At 52.4% G+C, this 25,949-nt stretch overlaps 1 protein-coding gene across 5 annotated transcripts in view; it reads left to right on the plus strand.

Annotated features, from left to right (window-relative positions):
• The window catches only part of RGS3 (regulator of G protein signaling 3), a 137,360-nt gene that overhangs the window by 19,071 nt on the left and 92,340 nt on the right, over positions 1-25,949 (plus strand). For 2 of the 5 annotated variants that reach the window (XM_027550571.1, XM_027550572.1), the window contains 8 exons: positions 2,848-2,906; positions 3,949-4,043; positions 5,019-5,087; positions 15,540-15,660; positions 16,979-17,069; positions 17,693-17,748; positions 24,325-24,406; positions 25,163-25,268. In XM_027550571.1, coding sequence (XP_027406372.1) covers positions 2,848-2,906; positions 3,949-4,043; positions 5,019-5,087; positions 15,540-15,660; positions 16,979-17,069; positions 17,693-17,748; positions 24,325-24,406; positions 25,163-25,268 — 679 coding nt within the window. Of the gene's footprint in view, positions 1-2,847; positions 2,907-3,948; positions 4,044-5,018; positions 5,088-15,539; positions 15,661-16,978; positions 17,070-17,692; positions 17,749-20,133; positions 20,557-24,324; positions 24,407-25,162; positions 25,269-25,949 lie in introns of those variants that run through there. The other 3 variants (XM_027550574.1, XM_027550579.1, XM_027550573.1) reach the window with 3 other exon arrangements.

The raw sequence follows: 25,949 nt of genomic DNA on the forward strand, positions 1-25,949 counted from the left end.
CTATGGACTATAGCCTGCCAGGCTCCTCCGTCCACGGGGATTCTCCAGGCAAGAATACTGGAGTGGATTGCCATGCCCTGCTCCAGAGGGTCCTCCCAACCGGGGGATCAAACCCAGGTCTCCCGTGTTGTAGGTGAATTTTTTACCATCTGAGCCACCAGGGAAGCCCAAGAATCCTGGAGTGGGTAGCTCATCCCTTCTCCAGGGGATCTTCACGACCGAAGAATTGAACAGGGGTCGCCTGCATTACAGGCAGATTCTTTCCCAGCTGAGCTGCCACGGAAGCTTTTGGAACCAGACTGTGCTTAGTTGCTTAGTTGTGTCTGACTCTTTGTGACCCCACAGACTGTAGCCTGCCAGGCTCCTCTGTCCATGGGGATTCTCAAGGCAAGAATACTGGAGTGGGTTGCCATGCCCTGCTCCAGGGAATCTTCCCAACCCAGGGATCAACCTGCTTTTGGAACCAGACCGCTTGTGTCCGAATCTTGGCTCTGATTCTTTTCCAGTGACCTTAAGCAAGCTCAGCTTCTCATCTGCTGGATGGTGATATTGGTACCTATCTTACGATAATAGTACCTATCTTACGGGTTGTGACAAGGATTAAAGGAGTCAATTTTAGCAAAGCACTTAGGACAGTACCCAGCATGTGGTTAACGCTCTATGAGTGTTTGTTAAGTAATACAGAAAACCATAAGTTCCCCGAATAGTGATTGAACACGTCCCTGTGCCAGGGGCTGGGGACGCCGAGGAGAAGTGCCCACCTCTGGGTGGTGCTGATAGGGTGGCTGGGACAACTTGGCAGAGGGAGTAATGTCCACACTCCGTCCTGAAGGAGGAAGGGGCCTGAGCCAGGCAGAGGGGAACAGGCAGGCCAGGCACTCCACGAAGAGGGAGCCACAGGCGCCAAGGCCGGGGGTCAGAGAGGGCACGATGCACTTGATGACTGTCTAACATGCCTGTGGCACAGAGGGGTGCAGGGGTGAGCTGGGACCAGGTTGTGACGGTCTGATGTGCCGCCCAGAGGATTCTATACTTTACCCACCAGTTATCCGTTTGTTCATCCTTCCATCCAGCACACAAGTAGTTACTGAGCTCCCGTCATGGCCCTATCCTTCTCTTTGGCCCAGCAGATCCTGCCTGTTTCTCCCATCTTCCTGGCTCTTGCTGTTCCAGGTACCCTCCACCCCCGTTCCATCCAGTTTTGTGCCCCCCTCACCCCCTGAATATATCGGGCTTGCTCGGGCCTCTGCCTTCGCACCAGCGGTTCCTTGTTTCTGAGCCTGCCTTCTCTTTGAACGCCTTTTGAAAAGTAAGTCTCCCTTCCTCTGATGTTGTAAGAAATGTGCCTGTTTTAATCTCATTAAGACTCAGGAAGGAAGGCTCATTTTGCATCATTTTTCCCTCCCAGGAACCACCGCCTGACCCACCTACAAGGCTGTTGCTTCTGCTCTGTGTCCTCATCCCAATTATACTGTATACCCTGGTGTGTCCAGGGCACAGCTGGCTTCTACAGCAGACGGGAGTGTAGTGAGAGTGGGACCAGATCTGCCTCCCCTCCACGGGGGGCCAGGGAGACCCAGGGGTTCAGCAGCAACCACACCCACAGGAAGGGTACACGCAGGAACAGAAACTAGGATGCCAGGCAGGATGGCCAGCAGGCGCCTGGGGTCCTCCGGTCCTGGCCTTGGGGGGGCCAAGGTGAAGTTCCCAAGGACCAGCAGAGGGGGGTGCTCTGCCGGCCAGAGCCTGGCTGCAGCTGTGCGGCTTTTGCCGAGTGCACTTGGCCTCCCCCAGTCCATTTGTCCTGCGCAGTTTGCTTTGGCTTCACCCCAGTCTCAGGCTCTTCATCGCTTCCAGCCCGTCCCCCTCTCTCCTTTGGCCTCCTAGGCCTCACGCCTCAGGCTACAGGGGCTCCGTCTGAGCCAAGGCCTAGGGCTCAATCAAAACCAAACAGAAAAGAGAAGAGAGGCTCAGCTTCCGTCACGTCTACTGTCTGATTTCTACAGGCCTCAGACAAACGAGCCACACTCCCATTCATGGCCAGTCATGAACCTCACCCTGCACCTATCCCTTGCCTTTATCTCTCCTTGTTTTCTTTAGCAAATCTTTTTGAGTAGTTACTTTGCCAGGCACTCTGCTAAGCACCTTAGCAGATCATGAACACATGATCTCATTTAATCTGGCCACTACTGTGTGAGGAGAAGGGGGTGACAGAGAATGAAATGGTTGGATAGTACCACCGAATCAATGGACATAAGTTTGAGCAAACCCTGGGAGATAGAGAAGGACAGGGAAGCCTGGCGAGCTACAGTCCATGGGGTTGCAAAGAGTTGGACACAACTTATCGACTGAGCAACAACAACCGCGTGAAGTGGATATTATTATCACTAGCCCACTGTTATCACTGACCCATTAAAAGGGGCAAATTCAGTCTCCTGGGTGAAGCAGCTTACTCACATGGCTAGTAAGTGACGGGCTAAGTTCTCCAGCTTGGCGCCTCCATCCCAGGAGGCAGTCTTGTGGGATAGCACTGGACTGGGAGTCTAGAGGTAGGGATCCAAACCCAGCTTGTTCATTCCCATTGCTCTGTGACTGGGCAATTTTCTTGCCGCCCCATAGCCTCATGTTTGCCATTAAATGAGGGCTTGGACTCAATAAACTTTACATTCTCTCCTGGGAAGTCAGGGAATTGAATCCTGTAATGTCTCAGTGAAGGTGCTGCCTGAGCGTTGGAGATGGTGGGAGTGGGCTGGACCAGAGGGGGCTTAATATCCAGTGGTCGTTATGCAAAGTAAGAGCCTGGTGATGATTTTCCCACTCACCTACCCCATTTTTTCCTCTGTTTAGTCATAGAAGGCAGAGGCCTGATGAGCAAGGAGCCTGGCGTCTGTGATTCCTACGTCAAGGTATATGATGAGCAGGGTGTCGGGGTGGGTATGAGTGGGGTGGGGGTTGGCGAGGGACCACCTTACTGAGTTCCAAGGTCCCAGCATATCTGTGCGCCTGGGGCCATTCAGTGTGGCAGCTACAGTTCCATCATTTGGTCAGTAGGCATTTATTAGGCCTAGCGAGGGGCACTGAGCTGAGAGAGACCGGCTTCCTGCAAGGACTGGAACCTTACGGGTGAGCTTGTGCCTTACCATGTGGGTGAGCACCTTGAGCGTGTGGATAGAGGAAACCCAGAGGCGATCCCAAATCTTCTCATGAAAAGCAACGTCTTCACCCCTCTCCTCCCCCAAACCAGAGGCAGTTTGGCAGTTTGGGTGGTGGAGTGGAGAGAGGATATCTGAGGGCTGGAAGGTCCTGAGTGGAGACCTTACAGTGAAAACAGAGACACCACAGGGGCGGGGGCGGCTGGAAGCTACTTCCAGCTGGAGCCAAAGGCCAGGCACCTCCCAAAGCATGGCGGTCAGGTGTCAGGCGCACCACGCTGCCTTCTTCCCGCAGCCCCCAGGCTGGTAAGAGGCCCCTACGGGCCAGACCAGGGTCAGGATCAGGGTGGGAACCCAAGGCAGGCAGCGAACGACATGAGGACCAGAGCGTGGATGGGGGGTGCTCTTGGCGGATGCTGACCTGGAGCCTCCTGGGAAAGGGCATCCGGCAGCTGCTGGGGACTCAGATGACAAGAGGCTATGTGCTTTGGGGAGAAACCTCTCTGCTTGGAGGAAGAGCAGTGGTGGTCAGGCTGTACCCCATCTCTGCCTGGGCCTGGGGCTGCCTCCTTGGTAACCCCCCCAAGAGGCCCTGTGCCAGCATCTGACTACAGTGCCTCCGGCCCAGGGCTCCTCTTTCTTTACCGGCATCTGGAGGACTCCACTCTGTCCTCTGCAGAGGCTGGTTTGAAGGGTGCTGGAGGAGACTAACTTGGAGATACACAGAGTCAACCATCGGGCTTAGGTGATTATGTGGCTCTGACATCATCTCACCCTTACTTTTCTCCAATTCAAGATTTCTTTGATCCCTGAAGATAATCGACTGTGCCGCCAGAAGACACAGACCGTTCCGGACTGCAGAGATCCCGTCTTCCACGAGCACTTCTTCTTGTAAGAGTCTGGTGTGGCTGGGTCCTCGAGAGGAGAGGCAAGGAGTGTTTAGCTGAAACAACTCTGTCTGCCAACTCTAGAACCAGATCTAAGCAGAAAAACAGTGACTTCTAAAGGATGTCTTTGTTTTCTCATTCACTTGTATTCTCGCATCCCTGGCACCTGGCCCGGCAGCGAGGTCCACAGTGATAAGGTATCACGTGGCTGCTTCTCAGAACTAAAACGCCCAGCCCGAGGCTGGTAGCCCCTGAAAAAAGGAGGCAATTTCCCACTGTGCCTTGGGCCAAACTTTCTCCTTTAGCAGGAGGAATTTTCCAAGCTGAGGGCTGTTTTGCTTCCCCACCCGCCCCTCCGCAACTTGCTAACCTCTCTGAACCTTGGCTTCCTTATTTGTAAAATGGGGCTAATAATAGTACGGAGCTCAGAGAGAGCGGAGGTGTAGATGAGATAGTGTAACACAGTGTCCGGTGGTGTAATTATTATTATTTCTTTCCCTCCTCCCTGAACTCTGGGGCCAATGGAAAGGCAACGGCCATTTTGTATTTTCTTATTAGTGAAGATTAATCATATTTTGTTATTTTCCTTACTCCACCAGGTAATTTTGCTTGTGGTAGAAAAATAGAAAAGATCAGTACACAGAAAGAAGAAGAGAGAAAGTACTGCTAGTCCTGCTACTCCCTGAAATGTTTTGTGGCATTTCTTTTCAGGTCTTTGAATTTGTGTGGGCGTGTGTTTACAAAGATGGAATTGTTCTATCATATCGTGTTGTAACCTCCTTTTCATCCTTAACAATGTAATGTAAACTCTTTCGTGAATATAAATATTCACATCCCACTCTATTTGGGCTCTAGTTTGTTTAACCGGCTCCTTACGGTTGGATGTTCAGGTTATTTTCAGGAGTTGCCGTTATGAGGGACTGTGTGGGGCTGGACCAGAGCTTGGCTCTGCTAACACTCTGTGCGGTTTGCTTTGCAGTCCTGTCCAAGAGGAAGACGAGCAGAAGCGCCTCCTGCTCACTGTGTGGAACAGGGCGGGTGACTCCAGGTGAGGGGAACTGCTGAGCTGAGGGGAGACCTGCTCTGGGCTTGTGGCTGGCAGCCAGACAGCTAGCATATAGTGGGGGCTCAAGTAGCGCTTGGATGAATGAATGGTAGTGGTTAAATCTGAGAGGCCGCCACCCCCGTGAGTTCCTGTCACTCCAGGTGATGCCACGGATCATGTTAGCAAGGTGCATTTACTGAGACCTTGGGGTCATTGGGACACCGTCTTGGCCACTGAAATGCCAACCAGCCTACGTGTGGCTTCTGCTCCCTAGCCACCTACTTTTAGGAGGGGATAACAGGCTCTGCGTGGAGGCAAACGATAGTCACAGCACACACAGGCTCAGCCCCACGGGAGTAGAAGCTCCATGAAACACAGGCTCATTTCTCTCTAAGTCACCACTGTACCCAGTGCCTAGCACGTAGATATCTGGTGATTATTGAGTGAATGAATACAGGAATGCAATGAGTACTAGGATAGTAATATGGGACGAAGGAGAGTTCATTATGGGCTGAGGCAACCAAGGAAGGCTTCATGCAAAAAGTGGGATCTTCAACTCGGGGCAGAGCGCAAGAATGAGACGAGGAGAGTAGTAGATTGGGAAGGGCATGGCAGGCAGGGCCACAGCACGAGCTCAGGCAGGGAGGCAGGAGCATGCTCAGTGGGCTCAGGCTGCCACGAGGAGGCCAGGAGCTGCAGAGTTGTGTGTAGGAGAATCCACACGGGTCAATCTTTCAGGCAGCCCAGGACACAGGAGGTGGATGTAGTCATGAGTCACGGCGGCCAGTACAGAGCAGAGCAGGACTGCTGGGTGGTGAGGGTGAGAGTTGGCTGCTGAGGGAAGGGAAGAGGGTGAGAGCACCTGACTGTGTGGCCCGCTGTGAGCATCTGGGGCTCGTTCAGCTGGTGCACTGCAAGAAATCTGGGAGACTCTGTGGCCAGTAACATCCATGCAACAGTCGTAGAACTGAAAATGGTGACTGAAAAGGAGCCCAGGTGAATGAAAATTGACTCAATTCACCAGGTTAGACCCAGAGAATATTTGGGGACTCAATGCTTTTGGGTACCCTAAATTTGATAGCCAGTATAACTTTTCAAGTTGAGCCTTCCTCAACCTGCATTGCGGAGAAGGCAATGGCACCCCCACTCCAGTACTCTTGCCTGGAAAATCCCATGGATGGAGGAGCCTGGTAGGCTGTAGTCCATGGGGTCGCTAAGAGTCGGACACGACTGAGCAACTTCCCTTTCACTTTTCACTTTCACGCATTGGAGAAGGAAATGGCAACCCACTCCAGTGTTCTTGCCTGGAGAATCCCAGGGATGGGGTAGCCTGGTGGGCTTCTGTCTATGGGGTCTCACAGAGTCGGATACAACCGAAGCAACTTAGCAGCAGTATCAGCAACCTGCATTGATGCTTTTAAACTGTGGTGCTGGAGAAGAAAATTCTTGAGAGTCCCTTGGAGAGCAAGATGCAACCTAAGTCAGTCCTAAAGGAAATCAGCCCTGAACATTAATTGGAAGGACTGATGTTAAAGCTGAAGCTTCAACACTTTGGCCACCTGATTCGAGGAGCCAACTCATTGGAAAAGACCCTGATGCTGGGAAAGATTGAGGGCAGGAGGAGAAGGGGACGACAGAGGATGAGATGGTTGGATGGCATCATGAACTCAATGGACATGAGTTTGAGAAAACTCTGGGAGATAGTGAAGGACAGGGAAGCCTGGTGTGCTGCAATCCATGGGGTCACAAAGAATTGGACATGACTGAGCACTGAACAACAACCTGCATAGCGAAAGATCTGTCTTTCAGCAGAGTATCTACTTGTTATCGTGGACTGGTGCTCATGGCACTGTAGATCTCATTCACTGAGCTGCCATTTCGTGGCCACCCATGTGGCAACTCTGTTGCAGGTGCTGGGGACACATGGGGTCAGTCAGAGACTATCCTTCTTGGGAGAGGACCTCTGACAGAGACTTGAGGGTGTGGGTGAGGAGGAGACACAGTTGATAACAAGAGCAACCATTTCCTGGGTGTTACCACAAGCCAGGGGTTAACAGTGCCTTATCTCATTTAGTTCTTAAGACAACTCTAAGGAAAGTACAAGAAAAACATCGATTTCTGCTTTATTGACTATGCCAAAGCCTTTGACTGTGTGGATAACAATAAACTGTGGAAAATTCTGAAAGAGATGGGAATACCAGACCACCTGACCTGCCTCTTGAGAAACCTGTATGCAGGTCAGGAAGCAACAGTTAGAACTGGACATGGAACAACAGACTGGTTCCAAATAGGAAAAGGAGTACCTCAAGGCTGTATATTGTCACCCTGCTTATTTAACTTTTATGCAGAGTACATCATGAGAAACGCTGGGCTGGAAAAAGCACAAGCTGGAATCAAGATTGCAGGGAGAAATATCAATAACCCCAGATATGCAGATGACACCACCCTTATGGCAGAAAGTGAAGAGGAACTAAAAAGCCTCTTGATGAAAGTGAAAGAGGAGAGTGAAAAAGTTAGCTTAAAGCTCAACATTCAGAAAACGAAGATCATGGCATCTGGTCCCATCACTTCATGGGAAATAGATGGGGAAACAGTGTCAGACTTTATTTTGGGGGGCTCCAAAATCACTGCAGATGGTGACTGCAGCTATGAAATTAAAAGATGCTTACTCCTTGGGAGAAAAGTTATGACCAACCTAGATACCATATTGAAAAGCAGAGACATTACTTTGCCAACAAAGGTCCGTCTAGTCAAGGCTATGATATTTCCAGTGGTCATGTATGGATGTGAGAGTTGGACTGTGAAGAAAGCTGAGTGCTGAAGAATTGATGCTTTTGAACTGTGGCATTGGAGAAGACTCTTGAGAGTCCCTTGGACTGCAAGGAGATCCAACCAGTCCATTCTGAAGGCGGATCAGCCCTGGGATTTCTTTGGAAGGAATGATGCTTAAAGCTGAAACTCCAGTACTTTGGCCACCTCATGTGAAGAGTTGACTCATTGGAAAAGACTCTGATGCTGGGAGGGATTGGGGGCAGGAGGAGAAGGGGACGACAGAGGATGAGATGGCTGGATGGCATCACTGACTTGATGGACGTGAGTCTGAGTGAACTCCGGGAGTTGGTGATGGACAGGGAGGCCTGGCATGCTGCAATTCATGGGGTCGCAAAGAGTCAGACACGACTGAGCGACTGAACTGAACTGAAGGAAAGTACATGTTTGTTTTTAAGTTTTCAGAAAAGGAAACTGAAGCTAAGAAAGGGAGTAACTTGCCTAAGGTCACATGGCAGTGAACAGTAGAGGCAAGATGGAAAGCCAGGTATTTAGACCCTGGAGTCTTCAGTCTCAGCGGGTAGAGTGCAGAGGGCAGGGCCAGCATGAGGCGGGATTTGCAAACTTGTTGGTGTTGCTGGAGGTTAAAAGTAGGGATTGGCTGGAGATAAGATGAAGAGGATGGCGTAAACTAAACGGATGAGTCTATAGGTTTTCTTTGGAGTGTGAGTTTCTCCAAAGGGTCAGTAGTTCTCAGTCCTGGCAATGCATCAGAATCATCGGGGATGCTTGTGGGGAACCTCGGTTCCCAGGTAACACATCAGATTGATTCAGTCCAGATTTTCAAGGGCAGGGCGGAGGAATCTGCATTTACACAAGTTCTCAGGGTGAACCTCATGCAGCCAGTTTGGTGTTTGGGAATCTGGTCATGGGGCGATACTGAAGGGTGCTGAGCAGAGGAATGACAGGGGTGTATTTAGCTCTATCACTCTGGTAAGTCTTGGGAAGGTTGGGGAGGAGCTGGGAGATTCTTGTGGCGATCTGTGAGAGAGATGATTTAGGGATAGAGAGGCGGGAAACAGACTCAAATGCATTTAGCAGCCTAAACCAATAGTGCTTACTGGTGATTGGCTGTGAGCGCAGTGGGAGAAGCCAAGGATGACTCATGGGTGGCCAGCGATGTCTCTAGCGAAGTCAAAATGCACTGGAGGGGAAGGGAGAGCAGCTTTGGATAGGGCGGGATGGAGGTGCCTGGAGGGCAAGCAGCTGAGAGCTGTGCAGGAGAGATGCCATTGCTGACCTGGAGGGCAGGGGAGAGAGAGGTCTGTGGAGATGTGGGAGCCATGGCCGCCAAGGTGAGGGGGGAAATTTCGAGCAGCTGAGAGCGCCCAGGAAGACAGTGAGTACCCAGGACCATCAGAATCCTGTCTTAAAGGGATGGACACAGGAAGGGAAGGCCCTGAAGGAGACAGAGGAGCCGAGTGTGCCGAGTCGTTTCAGTCGTGTCTGACTCTTTGTGACCCCATGGACCATAGCCCACCAGGCTCCTCTGTCCTTGGGATTCTCCAGGCAAGAACACCGGAGTGGGTTGCCATGCCCTTCTTCACCGGCTCTTTCCAACCCAGAGATCGAACTCGTGTCTCTTATGTGTCCTGCATCGGCAGGCGAGTTCTTTACCACTAGTGCCTGGTGGGCCGCTGTCTGTAGGGTCGCACAGAGTCGGACATGACTGAAGTGACTTAACATGCATGCATGCATTGGAGAAGGAAATGGCAACCCACTCCAGTATTCCTGCCTGGAGAATCCCAGGGACAGAGGAGCCTGGTGGGCTGTCGTCTAAGGGGTCGCACAGAGTCAGACACGACTGAAGCGACTTGGCAGCAGCAGCAGTGCCATCTGGGAAGCAGACAGAGGAGGAGTGGCAGACAAACAGAAGGATGCCTGCTGAGCCCAGTGGACAGAGGCGAGGAGTGGAGCGGGTGCCAGAGGCAGACACCAAACTGTGGGAGTCGCCATTTCCCCTGCAAGAGCGGAGCGAGCCAGGCAGAGCCGGCTGGAGAAGTGGCAGCAGAGCACTTGTCGGTTTTTGGAAAAGAGAGTGAGGTCGGGGAAAGTGAGTCAGCACCCGGGGAGGCAGCGTGACAGAGGCAGTGTCTCCACTTGTTGCCTATTTTGGGAAAGTGAGATTCCTTATTAAACAAAACACAGTCAAGCTTGTGGTCACAGTCCCAACCCAAAGCTCAAAGAGGGACAGAGCAGGCGCAGACAGGCCTGCTTTCTGAACAGATGGCCCTGCCCGAGGTGCCAGCTCCACAGTGACCGGCTCGGCGGGCGGGAGGCATGGTTATCGATCCATCTCTGAATGAGAAGGCCTCTGAGCTGCGGGAGACAGGCAGAGCCATTGCCGGAAACCCCTGCCCTGCTGAACACTCTCAAATCAAACTGTGTGTCTGTGAAGGACGGACATTCAACTTCACAATGTGAAGGACAATTGCAGAAGGAAGGGAGCAAACATTTATGAACCCTTCTCTGTGCCAAGCACTTTACATACATTAGCTCATTTAATCCTCACAACGACCCTGAGAGGTAGGAATTACTACTGTCTGTCTCTTCAGAGGAGAGGAAACCGAGATTTACTAAGGCCAAGGAACGTGCCCAAGGTGATATCATTGCTCTTGTTTATCAAGCACTGCGTGTCCACCACGTGTGTGGACCTTAAGCATATTTAATCATTATCTATTGTGTGGACACAGTATCCTCACAATACCATATAAGGTAGGCGTTCTTAATGTTTCTCTTTTACAGGCACAGAGAGGTTAAGCAACTTGCCCAAGGTAACACAGCCAGCATGTGGTGAAAACAAGACACAAATCCAGGTAGCCTGGCATCAAGTCACATGATACAGTACACCTGACTGGCTCACACAGGTGATAAAAAGCTCCAAAGCCAAACCTTTCCTGCATCGGTGTGCTTATGCCTCAGGCCACCTCTCACAGCATTTTTAATACAGTTTTATGTCAGTCGTCCAGCTGAATATGTGGCAGTTACATTTTGAGACTGATAGGAGATGAAAGGGGGGGCATCTGTTTCATGAATTCTCGCGATCCTTCCAGGGACTGCTGTAAGCATGTAGTAGAGAAACAGGACGGTCCATTGCTGGGAGGGGCAGGCTGATTTCGGGTCCTGTGGTGAGCATGGTGGGAGCTGAGGAGAACCAGGCCTCAGGGCAGTAGATTCTGGCGTAGCTCCTCCTCGCTGTGAGACCGTGGACAGGTCACTTCCCGGCTCTGGGCCCCAATTTCCTCACCTGTAAAAGGCAGTGATTTCAAAGGTTTCTTTCGACTTGGGGTTCTGTGAGTCTTTAAGAAATTATAGACATTTTCAAACATATGCAAAGTTAGAAAATATGTAATAAGCCCTCACATACTTGTAGCCCAGCTTCATCAATGATCAACATGTGGCCGATTTTACTTCATTTACGGCCTCACCCACTGTCCCTTCCTCCAGTGGATTATTTTAAAGCACATCAGCTCATCTGAGCTATAGATCTCTCTAAAAGATGACTTAAAAAACAGAACAGCCACAATGCCATTATCACATTTAAAAATTAACAGTAACTCCATAATATCACTGACTATGGAACTGAACTACTTAAAGTTTTGTTCAGTGATGTGGAAAGAGCCAAGCTGAAGCTTCTAATGTCAGTCCTGGTGTTTTCAGAACTTGTGGTAAGAGAACAGTCTTAGAATTGTGCTGTTATGCACCAAGTTAAAAAAAAAAAACAAAAAACAACCTAAAACACACACAATATACGTTTGCAGAACATAAGCTTTTATGCTGATAGTAATTACACAGATGGAGAGGCTGTTTGCTGTACACTTTCTTTGTACCCTCTCCTCTTTCAACTACTTTATAAACCATGCCAGTGCCAAGTACAGCACCCTAAAGTTAGGAAGCTTGTGACCAGAGATGGGGACTGAGACCAAGGAAAGAGAAGATGAATGGGAAAATGTGTGTGCAGTTTAAGTCATCAAATTCAAAATAAATTGAGATTCAATGGGATAAGTCTGTAACAGAAATAGTTTAAGGCCCCTGGGAGAGAAAAGTAAAGTGCATTCCCCTAAAATAATGCATTTTCTTTTTGTTAGCGGGTTTCCTACCGTGTGCTAAAAAATAAACTGAGCCGAGTATAGCCATCTCTCCGTATCCACTGGGGATTAGTTCCAGGACCCCCGTAGATACCAAAATCCATGGATGCTCAAGTCCCTTCTATAAAGTGGTGTAGTACAGTTGGTCCTCCATATCCACGGGTTCCTCATCCTTGCGTATGGAGGACTGTCTGTACTATTGCTCATGAATGCTCCATGAAGCCTTACCTCTGAGCCTTTGCACCAGCTGTTCCCTTTGCCTGGAATGCTCTTCCTTTCCCTCTCTCTGGCTTCACTGTCTTAGGTCTTCTTAGAACGTCTCAGTTCTAAACCACTTCTTGCCGCTCTGAGCATCCAGCATTTATTGCCTGCACTGCTCATCTGTCAATCTCGCCCTGTCTAGTGACATCCCTTGTATTGCTGCCTTGAACTGCTGTTTAAATTCCTGAGTGTTTGTCTTGTTTCCTTAATGCTGGGGCTCCTTGCCCAGAGCCTGCCAACTTGGGAATGATGGATTCATCCATTTGTCAAACCTTCACCAAGTTCAGGGTTCAGCTTTCAGAAGTACCCAAGTCTTGGCCCCTGAGACTCTGTGCCTAGCAAAATTTCAGGCGATCACCAGTTCCCAAGTTTATTGCCTGACTAGTAGATTGCCATGTATTCAGGTTCCGCATAAAAGAAGTCTTTCTTCTTCCAAAGGTTTTTAAAAACAGGCTTCAGGAGTAGCTAATTGAAGAACACTTAGAGGTTCCTGTTTATGGACATTGATTGTGACAATTTGCTGGGCCTGAAGTATCATGAAATCATTGGAGGCCCCTTCGCAGGAAGCAAAGCTCATGGGAGGCTATCAACCATTTAGCATTCTCTGAGCACCAGGGGATAAAAACTCCACTTACTGAAGAGCAGGAAGAGACAGCCTTTATTACAGCTAAAGCATCGTGCCTGGGAGATTTAGACAGTTACGGCCGTACCCAGTGTGAAAGGAAAGTGCGCAGCAAGGCAGTGTGGGCACCTGGATACCAGCTGCGTTGCTCTTGAATGTGTTGATGAACAGAACGAAATCCATGATGAGGACTTTGGCAAAGTCTTGACAAGGCTTTTCTGGAGCGGCAGCTCAGGTCAGCGGCTGCCACTCATTCTGGTCACTGCGGCTGCACCTCCAGTAGTGCCGACTTGGCCATGTACCAGGAGGGAGGAGGGTTTGTTTTTGGTGGTGGGTTGGGGGGTGGATGTGGATGGGTGGCTTTAATGGAGTGACTGCACTGTCCTCTAGGGGGAGATGATTAATCCGCCTGGTGAGATAGGAGGGGGCTGGCAAGGGGGGGTGCTCCCTCCCCCTTGTTAGTGCAAGGGGGAGGGAGCACTCGCAGCCCAGGCTGCAGGAAAGGGGGGCAGGAAGAGAGCGCGGGGAGTGAGGAGTAGCAGAATGAGAGCAGCTGGTGAGACAGGGCCCGGTGCAGAGCGTGCCTCTGCAGGGAGGGGCGCCGAGTCTCAGGATCAGCGGCCCTCATCCTGCCTTCCTGCCCCTCACTCGGCAAGGCTATCTGCGAGAACCCATTTTGCTCACTTTCGGGTGGTAGGCTGCTGCCACTCTTTCTGGAGAATCCAAACAAAGTGTATTTGTAAAGACGTTGTAGACCTCTGGTGCTCATGGGGCAGGCATGGTGGGTGCCCCGTAGGATCCCCTGGACGGCTTTCTCCAGACGCCTGTGTCCAGAACCCACCTTGAACCTTCTGGGTCTGGAGCCCGGGAGCAGGCTCTTCAGGGGGTTCCATGCACTGGCTCAGGCCCCCCGCAGCCCAGTCTCCAGGGAGGCTCATCTCCAGGGAGTTAGTTCTTTACAGGCAGTTCATTCCATCCTCGGCTTTGAAATTGCACCTTCCCCAGAACTCCTTCATCCATGTGGATCCCTCAGATACTGAAGTTAACCGTCAGGGTTCCGCTCCAGTGTTTTTATTTTTAAATATTTGTCTTTTATTTGGCTGTGTCGAGTTGTAGTGGCAGCTTGTGGGGTCTTCATTGCATCGTGTGGGGTCTTTCACTGCAGAGCGTAGATTCTCTAGTCTGCCCGGAATGGGCTCCGGAGCTCAGGCTTTAGTAATTGCAGCAGGCGGGTTCTCTAGTTGCAACGCTCTGGCTTAGTGGCTCTGTGGCAGCGGGATCTTAGTTCCCGGACCTGGATCGAATCCGCCTCTCTTGCACTGCAAGGCAGATCCTTAACTGCTTGACCATCAGAGAAGTCCCTTCCGCTCCAGTCTTAACACCTATGTTGTTTCTCGATTAATAGCTGTTAATATTAAACCAGTCTCTGAAGGGAACTGACTTGGAGATGTGCTAAGAGAGAAGAAAGGAGAGGTGGGGAAAAAAAGCGACTCTAGTGTTAGGCTAGAGAAAGATGTGGTAGGATAGAATACTTTTGAATACATTTATACTGTTTTTGTTTTTTTTTTTTTTCTGATTCTGAAAGAAGTGCTTGTTCCCTATGAAAATTTAAAAATGCTAAAAAACTCTAAGGAGGAAACAAAACCCTTTCTTATCCCACCTACCAGGTACAACTATTAATATTTTGGTGGGCATCTTTCTCATTAATCTATAGATTTGTAAACTTTTTTTTCTCATAATAGCAGGATTATATTTTGCATTTCAGTAATGTTCATCTATACTGTCATTCTTGGGCTTCCTTGGTGGTTCAGTCGGTAATGAATCTGCCTGCAATGTGGGAGACCTGGGTTTGATCCCTGGGTTGGGAATATTCCCTGGAGGAGGGCATGGCAACCCATTCCGGTATTTTTGCCTGGAGAATCCCTAAGGACAGAGGAGCATGGCATGCTGCAGTCCATGGGGTCAGAAAGAATCGGACATGACTGAGCAGCTAAGCACAGCACATACTGTCATTATTGAAAGCTGCCAAGTATCAATCCGTCCCTGATTGTTGGACCTTGGAACTCAGCGATGAACATTTTTCAGGAACTTTGAATTACTCTTGGTCAAGTAGGATCCAACTGAACTCAAGCCTGTCGACATAGCATGACATTCCCATGAGTCCTGACCTTGGCTCATGTCTGCTTGCCCAGCTGGCAGTCAAGTCAGATTGGAATTGGGAACTTTTGTGTGTCAGGTTGGTTTGAACCTTGATTTGAAACTGTCCAAGCACTAACCAGCTCCTGTCTGGACCCAAGACAAAGCTTCTTGAGCTTTAGGTCCCATCACTTTTCTCCTGAATTCAGCATCACCAGCTGATGTGTGAGCTGAAATTCCCTGTGGGGACCAGCTCTTCAGACCCACAGCACCAGAACAACTCAAACCTCCAACGTAGCTCTGAGCTTCTCTGATGGGTTTCCCTTGGGGCTCAACTACTGTAAGTCCTGTGACCTTAGGAAGGGGATCAACTCAGCCTCCGTTTTTTCCTTTGTGAAACGGAGAGAATAGCGCCACTCCAGCCTAACTCACAGAGTTGGAAAGATCAAATGAAATGGTGCAGGTGAAAGTGCTTTGTAAACCGCAGTGCACCAGGCAAACCTGTGTTACCCTTGACAGTTGGCCTCTTGATATAGTGCGACGAGAAGGTGCTGATGCGAGCGTCTCTTGTTCTCCCAGACAAAGTGGACTTATCGGCTGCATGAGCTTCGGGGTGAAGTCCCTTCTGACTCCGGACAAGGTGGGTCCAAGGGAAACTTCTTGTAGAGTCAGGCCATCTCGGCCGGGGCTGGTACAGGCAGAGGTGCTTGCCTGGAAGCCCTGGGGCAGGGCTTCTATCTCTGAGATGGTACCCCACTGAGACCACACTGTCACCCGCGTGACCATCACTCCCTCATCTTAGCTCTTTGATATCACAGACCAGTTGTGTGGCGGCTCCAAGTCTTCCCAGGAGGCTCTGAGTCCAGTGTCTTCTCTAAGGACACTGGTAGGTCCTTCAGAGCTCAGAGCAGTCCCTGCCCTGGAGGATGAAGGCTGGGTGCTTCTCGTAGTCTGTTCTAGGAGCCGCTTGACGTTGTGGGCCCAGGCTTGTGTTTCTGGGCCTAGCTAGTGCTCGGGGATGGAGTGAGTGTCCTGGTGGAACTTTCCTTCAGGCAGGTGAGAACTCTGGGATCTGGAGGGCCTTGTCTCTGGGTGGCCAGACCCTTACCCACCTCTACTTGGACTGCACTCCCCGCACTGGAGGCTTTTGAGCAGGGAAGGGAGTGCTCCTCTCGCACATCCCTGGAGATGTCCTGGTGACCTGCTCCATCCTGCCACCCAGCTCTGCGTCTTGGAAGTGAAGTCTGGGGTGGGTGGCTGAGGACTCTATTCTGCATGTGGGTCACAGATATCTTAACTGCAGCCTTGGCTTTCCTTCTTGGGTGGAGATGTCCCTCCACCCCCACCTGGAGCCTGCTCAGGAGCCTCAGGTTGCCTGCTTTCCTCCCTTCCCGCCCTTCTGTTTTGTCAAGCTTTATTTTGCTCCTTCTGTGTACCAGGCTTTCCTGGTGGCTCAGGTGGTAAAGAATTTCCTGCAGTGTGGGAGACCTGGGTTTGATCCCTGGATTGAGAAGATCCCCTGGAGAAGGATATGGCAACCTACTCCAGTATTCTTGCCTGGAGAATTCCATGAACAGAGGAGCCTGGCAGGCTACAGTCCATGGGGTCACATAGAGTTAGACATGAATGAGTGACTAACACTTTCACTTTCTGTGTACTAGGAACAGTGCTAGGCACATCACAGAGCCTTGCACAGCCTAGCTGGGGAGGCGGGCCTTTGGGTTGACTTGCTCTTCAGGGACAAGAGACGGTGGGAATTCAGCAAAGGGGAGGACCCGCTCTGTCTTCAGGAAGGGCTTCCCGGAGGTGCAGGCATGGCAGCTCCCTTTGTGGAAGGGAGGCTTGCGTGTCTGTCCCTGTAGAGATTCTGCTCCTGAGGGAGGCACTCAGCGGATCGGTGGCTGCCTACCCCGTGCCCTCTGCCTTCTCTGAGAATGTCACGCCTTCTCTCACGACAGGAGGTCAATGGCTGGTACTACCTGCTGGGGGAGGCCCTGGGCCAGACCAAGCACCTGAAGGTGGCCAGGCGGAGACTGCGGCCCCTGAGAGGTGCGTGCACACCACCTTTAGCTCTGCCCAGACACTCTGCTGGCCCGGGGCTCGCCTCCTCCCTTCCTGCATGGTAGCGTCGGTCACTGTGTTTTGTGGCATGAGTCACCTCACCCCAGGCCACCACCAGACCCTGGGTCCAGGAACGTCTCACGGGCACCTGCTAGAGCATAGCCTCACATCCATGATGCCTTTACTCTTCTGGTTGGGCTTTCCTTGGAGAGGGTTGTGGCCTGACCCCAAGTGGCTCGGCTCCCTTGGCCTCTAGATCACGGAGGGCTGGGTTTCTGGACCTTCCTGTGTGGCCCCCTCCTCAGGGTCAGTGGTCTCAGGACCCCCTACAGGCTGCCTGGCTGACCTTGGGGGACCCACCTCTGCAGACAGGCTGGTGGGCCCTGCTGTGGGGCCTGAGGATTTTTGCCTTATGCTCTGCCTTTCCTGCACACAGACCTGGCTCCTGATCTCTGCCTGGCCCGAGCTGGGGCACTGCCACACCCTGGAGGCCAGCAGTGACCTGGGCCACCACGTGGGCCTGGAACCCTGGCTTTGGCCTCTGGGTGGTCTGTGGGACGGGTGCTTAGATGCCAGTAGAGACTTTCTGACTCTGCTGTGTCACCTTCCAGAACCGTTGTTGAGGACGCCGGGAGGTGAGGATGCTGAGAACGGGGAGAAATTCAAGGTAGGTGGGCCCAAGCCTGGGCAGGACTGACGGGCCCTCAGCACTGCTCTGGGCTCTAACTTGCTTCTGGTCAGTCCCTTGGCCCAGGAGACCCCTGAACAAGGCAGCGTTTGGTGCCTGAGACTCCGAGTCACTTGGTGCTTGGAGACCCAGGAAGTTGTGCATTTTTAAGAGGTTATTTCTGTGCTTTCCTCGGGTTACTCACGCTTGATGCAGGAGTAGGGAGATAGCCAGGCTCCGGTCCCTGGAGATGGAAGTGTCTGGGTCGTACTGACTTCCAGTCTCTTGAAGTCGAATCCTCCTTCCCGAGGTCCCCTCAGACCCTTGCTTACCCCAAGTGCTGTGACCCAGCTCCCCTTCAGATTCGGCACCCCCCTACCCCTCCTCTGGTGTCATGGAGTGGCTGTCACGGAGCCTGAGACCATGAGATGGGTTCTCACTTCTTTAGGGCTTCGAATCTGGAGAGGAACCTTCCCACGGGGATTCTGGGATATTTATCCAAATCCATCTCTTTGCCGGCCATGGGAGGTGATCTCTGGTTTCCCCTAACAACTCAGACAGGGAGAAACAAGCTCCCAGCGCTTGAGCAGGCCCGCTGTTATTCCCTAACATGACCCTCAGTGCCACCTCTGAGGTGGTTGTTAACTACCAATCCCCCAGATGAATGGGATGTGTAAGGTTCAGAGATGTTAGGTCACTTTCCATGGCCACAAGCCAGCAAGTAGCAGAGGTGGCATCTGAATTACGGCTTCAGGTATGGCTGCCTCCTGCAAGTGGCCTAGTTGGGAAAACAGGACAGTGATGTTTTCCGTGAGAACATGTGACATTTAGGTGTATTATTATCTATAAGACATTTTCCGTTTCATTTACTCAAATCATTCACTCATTCATTCATTAGGGTTTTTTAAAAATATATTTATTTATTTGGCTGTGCTGGGTCTTAGTTGCAGTATGTGGGATCTTCAGTTGCGGTGTGTGGAATCTAGTTCCCTGACAGGGGATTGAACCTGGCCACCCCCTACTTTGGGGGCGCAGAGTCTTAGCCACTGGACCACCAGGGAAGTGCCTCATTCATTAGATATTTATTGAACATCTACATGGGCCAGGCTTTGTGCCAGGTGCTGACCTATAGCTGTCTACAGTTCAGAGGTCCCTGTCCTCATGTGATGTTCAGTACAGCAGCCACTAGCCACCTATGGCTACTGAGCACTTGAAATGTGGCTAGTATGACCAAAGACCTGAATTTTAAATTTTACTTAATTTGAATTAATTTTAATTTCAACTGCAACTTGTGTCTAATCGCTAACATATAGGATAGTACAGTATTAGAGTAACTTGCCAGGTCTGTTTTCTGTGGCTTCGTGCCGAGTTTCAAAGCTTTCCTCCAGCTTCAGTGTGGGAGCTGAAAGGCCCCTCTCCGTACATGCTGAGCACAGAGGGGATGGTGACCTGGGAATGTCCCTGGGGATTCATGGGAATTGCGTGAGCATCAACACTGCAGGTTTCTAGGTGACCTGGGAGAGTCCTGCTTCAGGCCGGACTTTGCACACAGACACATCCTTGCGAGGTTGTTTGATTTTTCTGGGTTTGTATACTCGGAGATGTCCGTAGGACTCAGCAAGCTGGGGGTAATTGTCAGAGGCTTGGTGAGGGCACAGGGAGAACCCCGAAAGGTGTGCATGGGGTGATGGAGGCTGGGAGACTGGGGTGACCTGCCCACTGTCACAGCAACCAAAGCTGGGCTGGACCGAGGGACCCTCTCTGGCATCAAGAACGTGAGTGGCGGGGTCGTTTTCCTCAGGTGGGTGGAAGGGGCTCTCGGCTCCCCAGGCTCTGCTCTACAAGTCAGAGACTAAGACTGGGGCTCTGATCCCAGCCCCATCCCGCCCTGCTTGTCATCTCAACGGCTCCAGGCCCCCACTTCTTCACCAGTAAAGGGAGGAGGCTGGATTATCTGGTGACTGGAAATCGCTTCCTGACTTGACTTTATGGTCTGTCATCAAATGGCAACCCAGAGCAGTATTCTTGCCTGGGAAACCTATGGACAGAGGAACCTGGCGGGCTACAATCTATGGGGTGGCTGAAGAGTTGGAGACAACTGAGCGACTAATGCTTTCACATCAGCTCCTTAAAGCAGCCCATGTACATGGATGAGAAAACTGACTTTTAAGTGCCTTCTGGGTGGCAGGCAGACTCCAAATGTTTCGTATTCCCTGTCTTGACCTGGAAAGTCTGTGGGTGCAGCCCCCACCCCACCCCACCACGTCCCAAGCATCCTTAAGTCCTCAGGCTGAGTTCGTTACCTGTGTTTGCTACTGAGGACCCTGGGATTTGCAGGGGGAGGCGGCGTTGTTACAGGGTGGGCCGTGTTTTCTGCCTGGGTTCTCCTCCAGCCAGGAGTGTTTGTGAGAACACTGGAATCACAAAGTGGCCCATGGCGGAGAATGCAGCCAGAACAAAGGCGCCCTCTCCCCGCCAGGGCCGGGGGAATACTAACTAGTTGACAGGAATTTTAATATAAAACTCTCCCTCTTCCTTGTCATTCGGAGGTTTCAGGAAGCCTTCGGGCTTATCGTGCAGAGGCACACAGCACAGACAGGGCTTGGGGAGGTGAGAGGTGATTTCCTGCCATTCTTCTGCGGGGCGGGCTTCCCAGGGCGGTCATGCCAGGCTGACGGGGCGCAGTGCGGGCTCCCACTGCCGTGGGGAGAGTCGGGTTTTCATGGGGCGGCGGCCGAGGCAGGACCCGCAGTCATGAACCGCTTCAATGGGCTCTGCAAGGTGTGCTCGGAGCGCCGCTACCGCCAGGTGGGTGCTTGGCCCCTGGGCGGGAGGACCAGTCCACGGGGTGTCTTTAGGGGTCAGGGGTGGGGGCGCACCAAGAAGGGCTTCTGTCCCTGCAGGGCCTTCCTTCCCTCCTCCTGCCCCTCACAGGTTCATTGTGATGTGGGGGGAGGACAGAGGCAGGAACTGGACCCCAGGTAGCCTGTACCTGCCGCGCCTCCCTAGGGGCAGCCGAGGCCAGCCCTGTGCCATCCTAACAACTGGTGGGGTGGTGTCTGAGCCGAGACCATCTAGTTGATTTTCTGTCATTTTTACTTCGGAGGAGTGTGTGTTGCAAAGAGCATCTCCAGCCCAAGATTGGAAGTGGCTAGGTGGCTGAGCAACTGGATTTGTGTTTTTTGGGGTTTTTTTTTTGCTGACTTTTCCTACTTCTGATGGGATGGCAGCTCCTGTCTTGTGTCATGTATGTTCGATTGTGTTTTAGCATGTGTTGGTGTGCGCTTGTGTGTGAGATAGGCTGTGTCTATGTGTCTGTATGCACACATGTTTCTCCTCCCCGGGAGCTGTGATGCTTTGAGGTGGGTTGAGAGCTCAGCTTCACTGAGGGTTTGCCTCTGAGGCTCCACTGTTAGGATGTGGGGCAGCGTAGGAAGGATGATCCCTCAGCCCACAGGACTCTTCTGAAACGTGAGGGACATTTTTTTCTTATAAAAAAGGCATGATGTAGGCAGGGTGAAGGCAAGGGATGTCCAGATTTTGGGAATATCCAAGCTGATGGGACTGTGGGATGACTCTTTAGTATACAATGTCCCTCTGTGTTTTAATGAACAGACTGGAATCTAGGTCATGAACTCTTTCAAACAGGCAGGCTTAGGTCTGGGGAGATGCTGAGAGGGGGCCTCCTGCACCTCATGCGGGACATGTGTGTTCTCCCTGCAGTCCCCAGCTCTCAGGGCCCTCTCACCCTCCAGAGCCTGCGGAGCAGCCCTGGCGACACTGGCAACTGGGTGGTAGGGTGGTGAGACAGAGGGGGCACTGGCTGGGAGGTTGAGAAGTCCTCGGTCATGTGGGACCACAGGTCTGAGGACCGGGGCTAGCTGGCAGTTGGAGTAGGGTCAGGCATGAGTGCCCCCAAGTCTGTGCCCAGGGCTCCAAGACTGAAGTTCCAAACGGATCCTCTGCCAGAATGTGGTGCAGGGCTGAGGGCACTAGCTTTGTGCCAGACCCAGGCTCTCATCCAGTTCTGCTCTTTTTGAGCTCTGGCTCTCGTGCACGGTATCTACCTCCCTGAGCCTCAGTCTTCCCGTCAATGGAATAGGATGATGATGTGATGGTGCCTGTGAGAGTAAATGGAATGTGTGTGAAGTGCCCGGTGCAGAGTGTTCAATAAATGTGGCATTTGGGGGTTGGGGTTGAAATCTATGACCCTCCATGATAGAAGGTCTGAAACCAGGCAGGAGGGTAGAATGGAGGTGCTGGCATGGGAGAGATCCGGGAGCAGTAGCAATTCCTGCTCTGGACAGGAAACAGCAAAACCCACCCTGGAAGGATGGCCTCTGCTAGGAGTCGCTGATATCCTAGAGCTAGGGCAGGGCTGCTCCCCTTGCCTCCTGACCCTGAGAGCTTCATTTGCTTTAGACCTTGGTTTTCTTCTCTGTAAAATGGCCACACTAAAACCAGCCCCGCATCAGGGCTGCAGTGATGATCATGTTCTCTGGAGACTGTCAGCGAGGTTGGTGGTCACGATGGACAGAGCATGATCCTGCTTCCTTCTCGCAATCCCACCCCTCGCACCAAGCACACACCCTTTCTTCTTCCCCTCTTCCCAGCTGGCCTGAACTGTTATCTGGACTGGCTCTGCTCAGGCTGGTGCCGAGAAAGGCAGAGAGGTCTCCTGTCCATAGTCCTGCCTGGATGTGGGGAGCAGGCTGCTTTGTTGGCTCACCCTCCTGTTCTCCAGATTCAGCCCTGGAGGCCTGAACCCAGACTCTCAGCCCTAGGCACTGGGGCCTGTTTTTCAGAGCCGTGCCCCCGGCAGGAGGGGCATGGCCCTCACTGGGGTGATGGGGAAAGTGTTGGCATCCCAGCTTGGGCCTGGGTTGAGGGTCGCCCTAGGGCCCCTAAAGTCCCCGCCGATCACCTGGAGTGGACTGGTCTCCTGTCATCGTCCCTTGGCTTCAGCCTGGGCTTTCCACACTCACTCCAGAGTTTGTTTTTCTTTCTTTCTTTCCATTTTTTTCTCTTCCTGCCTTAGCTGTGTGTTTTCCCAGAATTCTTATGGGAACGGGGTATTTTCCTGCCCCCCCCCACCTTCCCCTTGTCTGTCAGATTTCCTGTTTTACAAACTCGCTTTGAATCCAGGCCCAGGGCTGGTGGGAAGCAGAGCCTCAGGGGCCTCCTGACAGCATCCAAGTGCCTTGGCCACCCCACGCTCCCTGGCCCTCCCCTTTCCCATGCCTGGCCTTCAGGTCAACTGGCAGGTGAATGCCAGGCGCCCAACCTGGAAGAGGCAGCCCTTAAAGGAAGGAAGGAGATAGAAGTCTTCTCACAAGGCCGTGACCCTTGAGCTCCTCCAGGGTTGCTGAGCTGGCTTCCTCCTCAGCCTGCCTGGGGTGAGGGTGGGGGTGCCCTTTCCCTGTGCCGCACCAGGGCCCACCCCATGTCCAGGGAGCCAGACCCCTTTTCTGACTTCAGCTGCCTTAGTCTGTGGCTCTCATAGCCCTGCTCTGAGCAGCCAGGAATGGCTCTTGGAATAAGCAGGGGCTAGGCCTTCTGCACGCCCCCCAAAGCCTAACTGGGGTGTGCAGAGAGGGCCCGCAGCAAGGCCACACTAAACTAAACCAGCGGGCCGCTGCTGGTGGGACACTGCCGGGCCATCCGCACGAACAGAGCGCTGGCTGGCTCCTGCCGTGCACCAAGTCTGTCTTCTAAAGTCAAAGCACAGAGGAGTCTTCCTAGCACCCTCCTCACCTTTTGCTCTAAGGGTCATCATGTCCCACTTTGCTTTGGAGAGGTCTGCATAAGACCAGGAATTGCCTGTTGCTTTGACAGGAGCATGCAGATGGCAGGGCCCTCTCAGGGAACTCCTGAAAGGAGGGGTTGTGGACCTGCCATGCACACAGGCCACAGCATGCACAGGGAGGTCACCGGCTAGTTCAGGTTCAGCCGGCACTGTGCCCTCACTTGTCCCCTCACCTGGGACCTCTCACTGGATACCTGGAAGCCCTGACGGTAGATGGCCCTGAGACCCTCCCAGGGTGTGTCCCCCGCCCCTTGGCCTGAGAGTGGGTGTGTGCATCCCTGTCTTCCCTCCCCTGTGTTCTGGGAGGGTAACTGGCAGCTCAGCTTCATCTCTCGGTCTTCAGCGCAGGGCCAGCCCTGGGGCAATGCTCCATGAGCCGCTGGGGGAGGGAGGAAAGGACCAAGCAAGCAGTGGGGCTCAGGCGAGGTGGAGCCAGGTGGTGGAGCCAGGCAGTGCGGCAGGCCCTCAGGTAAAGGGCTAGGTCACATGTCTGCCAGGGCTGAAGATGGTGACATGCACCTTCTGGGGCTCTGTCGGTCCCGGGCCTGGCTCACCTCCTGAGCTCCCAGCCTTCCTACTTGGCCCGCAACCCAGTGCTCAAGACGCCTGGGCTGAGATAGGGGCGGCGAGGGGCCGGCCAGCCTCCTTCTTGGCTCCAAAAACCTTGGAGAGGAAGGTGGCTCTGGGGTGGGGCCCGTGGGCTTCCCGACCTTGGAGCAGAGGCGCAGCCTCCCGGCTTCTGGGATTAACTGGGCAGGGCTGTGTCCTAGATCACCATCCCGCGGGGGAAGGACGGCTTTGGCTTCACCATCTGCTGTGACTCTCCGGTCCGAGTCCAGGCCGTGGATTCTGGTGAGTGAGCATCTTGGGTGATGGCGGCCCCGGGCTTAGCAAACAAGATGTTGGAACTGAAAGGGGAGCCCCAGCCTGGATTGAAGAGTCCTGGCCTTTCAAAATGAAAAGAATAATATTTTTAAATGACCACAGATGAAAGTGAGGTCTATGAAAATACACCTACTCTTTTTTTGTTTTGCTTTGTTTTTAATCAAAGTGAAGATAGGCTTTTATATTTTGTTTCCCAGTCATTTCAAACAGGAACTAAACCTATATTTTCAGCAATGGCTGCATGGGAAAATAAGAATCATTTATGAACTTGATTTGGAATCAGTATTTTATCCTAGTCCAGCCTGATGAGCCCTTTAAAATAGTCATTCCCTCTCTACTTTTCACAAAGAAAAGACTTCTCCTAATCACAGAGTGAGCGTCCTAAGAGGAGAAGCTGGGATGTGGCGATCTGGGGGCCCCCCTTGCTTTGAGCCTGGCAGCAAGGAAGGGTTCTTGAAGGATGGGAGCTCCTGGGGAGGGAGGGGGCCTGGTGGGGAGGTTGGCAGCAGAGAGGTCAGCCAGTACTGGGTCTGCGGGCAGGGAGGAAATGAAGGCAAAGGGGCGCCTCCTTCAAGATCCTTCCTGAGCACCTCCAAGGTCAGGCCCTCATTCACAGATGAAGAAACAGAGGGGAGCAATCCTTGTCCAAGGTCACTGTGGAGGCAAAGGACCCCAGGCCCTCTGAGGGGTCGTGGGCTCCAGGAGTTTTCTTTGTCCCTACAGGGGGCCCGGCGGAGCGGGCAGGGCTGCAGCAGCTGGACACGGTGCTGCGGCTGAATGAGAGGCCTGTGGAGCACTGGAAATGCGTGGAGCTGGCTCACGAGATCCGGTGACCAGGGCAGCGGGCGGCCTGGGGCTTGGGGCTGCCTCGCACCTCCCCTCTCCTCCCCAGCCCTGGGCACACGCCTGGCCCGTCCCTCTTTCACAGCTGTGAGCCATTTGCTTTGCTCCTCAGGAAATCAGTTACTTGGCCTGAAACTGGAAGGTTCAGGCTCCAAGCGAATTTGAATCCCAGAGCAAAGAGTGGGGGAAGAAGCTCTCAGACACACCCTGTGGTTCATGGTGTGGCTCCAGGGGGTCGCTTTCTCCTTGAGCTCATTAGTTCTGCTACCTCAGAGCTAAGCCTTCTGTTTTCTAGGCTGGGTAGATGTTACAGAGATTTTTCAGTTGTATAATTAAACAGTTAGTCTATAAAATGTATCCTGGTACATGGTGGGTCGGTCGTGTCTGACTCTGTGCGACCCCATGGACTGCAGCCCGCCAGTCCATGGGATTCTCCATGCAAGAATACTAGAATGGGTTGCCATTTCCTTCTCCAGGGGATCTTCCCCACCCAGGGATCAAACTCAGGTCTCCCGCATTGCAGGCAGAGTCTTTACCATCTGAGCCACCAGGGAAGACTTAAACTGTATGGGACCCCTCAATTTTGACCCTCTGAGTTACAGTCCCATTTTAGGTTTGCTTCTAGAATGACTGGGTGAGGGGTTTACACAGGCGGCTTGCTTGCTTG

Source organism: Bos indicus x Bos taurus, chromosome 8, assembly GCF_003369695.1.
Source record: "Bos indicus x Bos taurus breed Angus x Brahman F1 hybrid chromosome 8, Bos_hybrid_MaternalHap_v2.0, whole genome shotgun sequence".
Classification (NCBI taxonomy): domain Eukaryota; kingdom Metazoa; phylum Chordata; class Mammalia; order Artiodactyla; family Bovidae; genus Bos; species Bos indicus x Bos taurus.